At 36.9% G+C, this 9,175-nt stretch overlaps 1 protein-coding gene across 1 annotated transcript; it reads right to left on the bottom strand.

Moving 5' to 3' along the window:
* Positions 1–6,418: 6,418 nt before the first annotated feature.
* LOC309505704 (baculoviral IAP repeat-containing protein 2-like) lies at positions 6,419–8,517 on the bottom strand. Its single transcript, XM_082179161.1, has one exon. It carries the CDS (start codon positions 8,220–8,222, stop codon positions 6,798–6,800), a length of 1,425 nt encoding a protein of 474 aa, XP_082035287.1. The 5' UTR covers positions 8,223–8,517; the 3' UTR covers positions 6,419–6,797.
* Between the last annotated feature and the right edge of the window lie 658 nt (positions 8,518–9,175).

Raw genomic sequence — 9,175 nt, forward strand, 5'->3', positions numbered from 1 at the left:
ACCTTTACACTCGCTCCTGCTTGAACCTCTCGTCCTCCTGTTGACGTTGTGATTTGGACAAAAGCGCGCGTAGAGGTAAGCGCTGGGTCAAAGTTTCCAAAACAAACCCAAATGCTGGGTCATTGTCAGCTGATTACGGGGGAAATAACCCAGCAACATAGTCAAAATGCTCAACCCAGCATTTGGGTTTAAAAATAACCCAGCATTTTTTAGAGTGCACACACACACACGCACGCACGCACGCACACACACACACACACACACACACACACATCTGTCTCTCTCTCTCTCCTCTAAGGTGGGAATTCCTCTTGGTGCAAAAGACCATTAGTTGTGTAGTTGGTCATGGTTTCTGAATCTGAGAACAGCTCATTCTGAGACAGTGCTTATGATTTATTGAGATTGTAAAAAAAAACACTGTGTGGATTTTTATCATTCTAGGGTGGTTTTGCTCACACACTGCCAACACACATTTATGTTCAAACACCATGTAAAAGTGAATTTTGAATAATAGGTGCCCTTTAATTATATTAATGATAGAAAAGAGAGAATACAGGACAGTCTCTGACTCGATATGAAACACTTCTATAAAGACACAACAATATTACAAATAACTCTCTTCTGATTTCCATGCAAGCTCTGGTTAATATGTGTATATAAACTTAGTACTCTTCTAATATATTCTGTGCACTTTAAATCAAGTCTTTTTAGGGATAGTTCACCCGAAACTGTCCACTGACTTCTAATGTATGGACAAAGAAATCTCTAAATATTGTCTTTTATGTTCCACAGAAGAAAGAAAGTTATCCAGCTTTGGGTCGACATGAGGGCATATGTACATTATATCAGTTTTCATTTTTGAGTGAACCATCTTTTTAATACATTTACATTGAATCATTTAGCAGACGCTTTAATCCAAAGCGATTTACAAATGAGGAGAACAATAGAAGTTAAACTAACAATATTCAAGTGCTGTGAATAATAGTGTGAATAGTAGTTATTTGGTAAAAGAGTATAATGTACATGAGAGAGAATAGAGGGCACCTTCCATCTAAAAAACTGACAGTTTTATTGCTTTATGGCCCTCAAAGCCCCGCCCCCTTTGACCGTGGGAATTTCCCACGCTAGCTCCTCCCACTTATGGGCTGTACAGTACACCGTGGGAATTTCCCACGCTAGCTCCTCCCACTTATGGGGTGTACATACACCGTGGGAAAATTGGATTTGTGTCACGCCTCCTTAGGGGTTGAACATCTGAAGCGTGGGAAAATTTCGCACGCTCAGTAGTTCTAAACAGTGTAAATTAAAACTTTTAAAGAAATGTACAATAAAGACATAGCCAGAGTGTGAGATCAGTGGTTTTTATTAAAGAAGACAGATGTACATTCATCACTTTCAAAACATCAATGAAATAAGTTAAAATTGCATTTTTCTCTAAAAGAGATATTAAAAAATGAGTTAGTGTTATTTAAAGATGTTAAAACATTAAAACAAGTTAAGAGTTTTTTTAATTTACAGAAAAGATTGATTTGTAAGCATTTAACTTTCAGACAGTATTTGTAAAACTTTTACATAAAACACAAACTAGTTTAAAAAGTGTTACGTTTTTACATACCCAGTTGTTAAAGACTCGGAGTTTAAAGATATATAAGTGGTTTGTTGTAGTGGAGCAAAGTGTAGAGCGTCCATTCAGTCCACAGGTCAGACAGAAATAAAGCAGTCTGAGGCCTACAGAGAGCCACACACAAACCCCGCCCCTAGCCCCGCCCCAACAGATGTCACCGTGGGAAATTCCCACACCCCCCTTCAAGCTCCCAAATAGAAAACACGTCCGGTCAGCTCAGTAGCCAGACTTAAATGACCAAAGAAAACCGATGCAACGGCCCGGAGAGACCACACCCCCTAACACGCCCCTCTCAAAGCTCATAGGTTGTGTGAAATTAAGACACACCTCTCAAATGTCATTGGATGATACAAATGACATCACTCATAGGAATCCCCCTCCCACAGCATCACAGTCACATGAGCTGTTTAAAAAGGAGCGCAAACATGACAAGATCTACTTGTGGTTTTATTCAAGTAGAACACTATGGCTACGTCAGACCCCAAAACTCCTGAAACATTGATGAAACTATGGAGGATTCGACCTTAGCGCCGCGAAAAAAAAAAACATAGTTACCAGGACCCGTTTAACGCGATTTCTCCACGAGCCGGCGGAGCGCAAGTGAAATACTTTTCTGGAGGACGTGCGTGCGAAGTCAGATTGGTTAATGGATAACGACGAGCGATTCCCAATTTGTTTTTTTATGGAAAGGGATTGGATTTTATTTTATACAGGAGAATGGAGAGATTTGAAAGATGATGGGAGTGAACCGGTTTTCATAGCAGAGTGGGCTGGATTAACCACGGTTGCAAGATACCGACTTCTCACGGATTATATATATATATAAAAAACACCCAGAGGATTACGTTTATATACTTTTTTGGAATGGATGTACCCAAATGTTCGTAGCCTATTTCTGAGGATGAGCATTTAAAATAGCCTACTACGATTTAAAATTCATGTTTCAATGGAATGTTTTACATGTGTTGGAACAGATTTTTTCTAAAATCACGTAGCTTTTTTTAAAATGGAGCGACGCATTTGGATCTGTTGATGGATACGCACCAATAGGATTACCGGCTGCAACGAATGGATACCCACAGAAAAGCATCGATTGGCTGAATACATTTTGTGATTATTTAATCCTTTCTATGTAAAGTATTTTGAATTGCCAGTGTATAAAATGTGCTATATTAATAAACATGCTATGCCTTGCTTCGCCTATGTCATAGGAGAAATTATATTTAACTCACACTCACACAAACACCGACCCCCACTCCTCCCCACTTTTGGACCGAGCCCTCCAACGTGGGAAAATTCCCACGGTCCACATTTAAAGGTGTACTTTTCACAATCACATACAAAAAAAGACATTAATACAATGTTTATCATTAAAATACAAAGGGTGGTAAACACACATTTTAAAAATAATATATACATTTAAAATACACATGTCGTTAGCGTTCATACATTTTTAATTAAAGAAAAGTTTTGCTTTCCATATGTAAAACTTTTTAAAAACACGGCATAAAGTTAAAATGCAATGGTTTAGTATTCGTACATTTTACAACGTTATCTGAAAATAGTTAGAATGTGGTCGTTCACATACAGATAAAAAAATAAAATAACGTTCAAAACAACGTCAACTAAAATACAATATGCTACTAAAGTTTAGTTTTAAGTTCCGTATGATACTACATCACTCATCGCCGGTAGAAACATGATTGAGTATAGATCATGTGTGAAGCAATGTCTCCGCCCACCTAACGCTAGATTTATTTATAATTACACTAGTAAATAACATTTATAAAAAATAATAGTTGTTTAAAAAATAAAAAACTCATGTTTCAGTTAATTTTGGACTTTTGGTGAAGTTAACAAATATTCACTACTGATTTATTCACTCGATAGGATAATCCACATCTCCCAATGGAGAAATCTGATCATTGTTTGAGAATGCGTTTTGGAGTAAAAAAATAATAAATCTGTTCAAAACTATGTGATTTAAACTGTAAAACCGTGAAACGTAAGCGACAGGCAAACAGTTTTCTTTTCACAGACATGTAACACTTTCACATATAACTTTTTAAAATGATACAGACCTTTAAAATACAAAGGTGTAGTATTTAAAACGTTAGGCCTATCAGAAAAATGTAAAACAAGTTAGAATGTTTTCCTTCACCTACAGATTTTAAAACCTGTAAAAAAAATTATTATAGAATGTCTATAGAAAGTTATAGAATGTCTTTCACGAACGACTTTTAAAGATACCAGAAAAATGGTAAATTATGTTTTTTAAACAATGTTTCAAACGTGAGCAACATATCAAACATATCAAACTACAACAGTTAAAAAATACATCAAACAAATAGATTATAAGCAAAACTTTTTAACATAAACTTTTGTTTAGTTTTTAGCTAACAATATCTCTTACGCTGTCCCGCAAAGCACATGAATGAGAAATAGAGTCTCCGCCCACCTAAAACTCCGCAACGTATGAGAATACACATGCGCAGCGCTAGCCTATAGCTACAGATTTAAATCTTGGTAAAAAAGACTTATCAAAACAACGTTCAAAATGTTTACATTTTTTATTTAGGCTAATTTAGTTATTAATTCACTATTAGATATTTCTAGCCTAATATTTTCAAGCATCTGTCCACACACACACACACACACACACACACACACACATACGGATGAACGTCTTAACTTTTACGACATCATAGAGAGAGAGAGCATCACTTTGTACCATGCTGTGTTATGCCTAACGAGAAATTATCTCTTCTGAACTCTGAATGGCATTGTGAGCTTTGGGTGATACTGTAAACTTTTGGTTTTCTTTACAAGAAATTGATGAAAGCTATTTTTAGAGTCGACATGAAATCAAAATTTATCCTATTTACTTTGTTAGCGCATATTACTAGTCTTGTGGTGAAAAATTAATCCGTGCAAGTTAATACACAGGAAAAATGGTTGGTCATGGTAATCTTTAATCAAAGTCTGAAAAGCGACTTCCGGTCTGGAAATGGCGTTTCTTTTCTAATGACGTCAGTTTGACGGCTTAACCACTCCTTAAACCGTCTGCTATGAGCAGAGATGGACAGGAGGAGTCTGTTCAATATTCCCTTTCACTTGGAAATACGTCACAACAGTGGAGAAAAGTCGTTTTGCAACTTCCGGTTCACGGGGACTTTAAAAAACATTAATACAACTCTTTGCTTTACAAAAACTGTTTATTACACTAAAACAAGACACAAAATAGGATATTTCATTTACCCCTACAGTAGTCATAATAGTTATTTCTTTATTTTTATTCTGTATTTTTACAGACCTAAAACCATGAGGCTTCAAAGTATGGATTGGAAGTAAATTACCAAAGACACAAACGATTTTGAACATTTATACATTTGTGTGTTGCAAAAGCAGAAGTCTATCTTCTTTATATAAAGAATCACCTTTATTTATGCTTTAATTTCTTTAAAACAATCTGGTGACCTGCATTATTTCTGTGATTACATGATTAGTAATATTGCGAGAGGTTTCCTCACACGTATAAAAACTCTTTAGATGTCTTTGTGACAAACACAACATCTTCACTTAAAAGACTTTTTTTAAATGTATGGCCGATCCTTTTTCTTCTGACAAACTTACATTTCATAGTAATTACCTGAGGCGTTTAACAACCACATATAGGGAATGCATGTTAATTAAATGTTCGAGAAAGCTAATATTGGTGTAATCTCTGAGAGGTCTCACCCCCAGATGCAAAACTATGCGTTGGGATAATCCAGACATAGCTTTACTAAAAGAAAATATTATGGAAGTCATTTTCAAACTGTGCGTAGGCTATGCTTCAACATGTAATTATACAATATTTTATATATTAATATCATGGTTCCATGTTGTTTGTTTGTTTGTTTGTCTGTTTGTTATTAACTAATACCTTTATCTTTTAACTAACACTTCAACATCCAGAACAAAATTAAAGAGATGTATGAGCTAAGGATGTTCTCTGACCCCAAATAAACGGATAATGGAATGTTCACAATCTACAATATACAGTTAGATATTCTCCTACTTAGTATGTGTAATAGTTGTGCTTAATTCTTTGGGTGTATTTTTACACACCCTATGGACTAACTTTAAAACATAATCTTTATACACGAATCACACATGTCCTTATAATCCATGTAAGATTCAAAAGACCAAATCACTAAGAAAAGAGCCGTTTATAATAAATACACAAAAGTTTTCCAAATGATGGATTTATTACTCCGCTAGATTTAGTCATCTTGTTCAGATAGCACAACGCTGTTTCACATGTTGTATGTTGGACTGTATGTGTTTTAGGCGAAGACGTTTCTTTGAGAGCTGAAATAAATGACAATTAAGAATTTAAGTGATAGTCTTTCTGTCTGACTAAATTGATACTTCATTTAGTGCAACTTTCCCTCTATCTACGAATTACACAAAGTGCATGCTGTTTTACACTTAAACTATTACAACAGAATCACATCTAACTATTGCACTGAGAGAGGCATATTCATCCAAGCTCGAGGCTGTTAAACTTCCACACTTTGGTAAAACCTAAATTCTAGAGGTCAATTGGGTTAAAAGTAAATGCATCATCATGAGCCATTTTAAAACAAATACAGAAAAGCCACTATAGTGACCAGTTTTAGCGTGTGAATTGACATTTTACATATTACGCTGTTTACATCTTGTTTTTGTACAGTTTTTGTTCATATAGGAATGTATGAAAAACATGAACAAATATTGCATAAAGATAATTAAATGACGGTCCTTCAAGTATGAGAGTGACTAAACAAATCATATTTATTTTAGAACATCTTTCTGCTATGTCTACGAAACATTGACGTGAAAGATGAGTATTACACTTCAAACTCGTCTAACTATTACACTTATTTTGTTATTATTACACGGTTATTTTGTGTGTGTGTCACTAAACAACATGGTTAAGCTAATGAATTATAGTTGATGCGTGGTATTTTTACGTGAAAGGAGGAAAAGGAATATTTAACATGTAAAAATAAAAATATTTTAACCTATCGTCAATTTCAATTGTTAGATAAATCATCTAACAATCAACAGTTATATGTGAAACAATTAGAGTTGGTGTAAATTTGCACATCCAAAAACTGTTGTTACTTGGATGATGAATATCTTCACTTTATGATAGGAAAGTACGTACAGCGCCTTTGACCAATCCTCTACATATGGGACACTTGCGCAGAGAAGGCGCACATTCTTTGCACACAACTAGGTGACCACAGGGCATGAAGACAATGTTCACTTCCTTATCCATGCAAACTTTGCATGTGCGCTCCTCTTGAAGTCTTCTTAACTGTTCCTCCATAGGCAAGTCTGAAAGATCTTGACTCGGTGATGCAGCTTCATTTGTCTGGGTCATCAGTTTTCTCAGCAGGCAGACATCATTCTTCTTGATCCAGTTGCGGAAGATTTCTGCTGCTGCATTTCCTTTCGACAGGACTAACTCAATGAGCTGCCCTGTCTGCTGCTTGACTATAGTGCAGTTACGAATAATGTCATACTCTTTCTGTGAGATGACGTTCTCCTCTAGAAGATGGTCCATTAAGCTCTGCACGCTTTTTAGCTGCTGTGAGATGACATGATGATGTTTCTTAAGAAAAGTAAAACCATCTGATGCCATTTCCTCACCAAGAAGCTCTCGCTCCTCCTCTCTCTTCTCATCTTCTGCACTTAGTAAATCAGACACCAACTCTTGAACGGTTTTGTAATTTTCTCCACTTGCGAGAATTTTGCTCTGCACGGTTTGCTTCACCAGGCCACGCTCAAATCCCATCTCTAAAGCAGACTTCACCACAGGATTGTTCATCATCACTGCATCTTCTGAACGGTCTTCTCCAGGATCCAGGTGTACAACAGCTGGATCAACAAATTCTCTCGAGTTACTGTCTCCATTAGTCAATAGCTGTTCAAATAGTCTTGGAAATCTTGCTTGAATCTGATGAACAAACTCTTGGCCCTTTTCTTGCAACAGGTATTCACATCTTGGAAACCACTTGGCATGCTCTACCCATGGATCATCACCAGACTCCCAACATCTGAGTCCACCATCACAACAAAAGCACTTCATGTCATCACGACGACCAACATAGTAAAAACCAGCCTTAGCCAATTGGTCTGGTCGAACAGTTATTCTTGAGGGCCAGTAGACAAATGTGAGCAACCTTTCTTCACACTGTTGCATTGCCGAGTTAGATACATTGGAAAGGTCGCCGCCAGATAAAGGTACATTATCTGCACGGTCACCTCGAACAAAGCGGCAGTTGGGGTAATGCCTCTGGTGCTCTGATACTGCCCGATCTCCCGGTTCCCAGTTGCTAAGCTGGCCTCCACAACTGAAGCAAGCCACTCTGTCGCCCTGGCCAAGGTAGTAGAAACCACTTTTGGCAAGCTCGGCTGGACTTATTGGTGCAAGAGTCCAATTCTGAAAGGTGTCAAGGCGTTCCTGTTCCCGACGCATGTCAGGACTGTGACAAGCCGGAGGTCGCTGGTGAGACATATCCTGGTGAGACATATCCAGGTTTAAGTAACCCACCAGCTCCTCCATTTGGTCTGAAACGGATGCCGTGGTGGTCGATGTTACGGGTATCGCAGGGCTGTAGGATGGCTACTTTGCGAAACGGGAGAAAAGGCAGGGTGTGAGGACGACAGGAGGTTTTGTCCGGGTTGTGTGCGAAGTCCTGAAATATTTATCAGGACAACAGCTCACTCCGCCCCGCTGGAGGGGTTGTCATCATGACGCCGTAAACTGCTGTAGGCCTATAGGATTACATATAATGCCACATTGAATCAGAAGTAGCGTCATGGAGAAGTTATGCATATGCCACCGGAGAGATGTCTATAATTACACCAAAATTTGATATATAAAAATATACATATATTTTTAAAACATAGCCTACAGTATGCATGGGTGAATTGTACGTCATAAGATCTGTAACAAGCATGTAGAAAGTAGTTAGGATGTATTTCATTTTGCCTAGGCTTTAAGTTAATTTTACCAACTATTAAGATGTTAAAGTTCATAGACCTTTAGCACATTCAAATGTATTGAGTTAATATGAAAACGTGATATCAATATCGCATTACCGAATTCATGGGTGTTTAATAGCTTCAATAGTTATCAAGCACCAGCTGATTTAAGTTTTTCTTCAAACAAAAGTAATTTTCTGACAAATCATTGTACACATACCCATGTGTTTTGTTGTATGCACAGATTTTGAGGGTCGCTTATAGAAAGATGTGTCCTTTGTTTCGCGGTATTTTTAAAAACATAGATCTACATAGATGTTTTACACGATAAGATATGTCAGAGAACCTTGTACGACATTCTATATCCGCATAAAGGGTTCAAATGTAAAATATACATTTTAGCGCTATTTAAAAACTAGGACGGTATAATAATATAATGTAAATGTCTCACGTGAAGATGATGGTTTAAACCATAATTTTATCAAATCAAGTCAATTCATGTGAATACTGTCGTATATGAACAAAGAGAAG

The sequence above is a fragment of the Leuciscus leuciscus genome (assembly GCF_965113295.1).
Source record: "Leuciscus leuciscus genome assembly, chromosome: 9".
NCBI classification, from domain to species: Eukaryota; Metazoa; Chordata; class Actinopteri; order Cypriniformes; family Leuciscidae; genus Leuciscus; species Leuciscus leuciscus.

Bases quoted from the DNA above. Each gene is read 5' to 3' on its own strand.
- LOC309505704 (XM_082179161.1), bottom strand. From the start codon at position 8,222: ATGGAGGAGCTGGTGGGTTACTTAAACCTGGATATGTCTCACCAGGAT.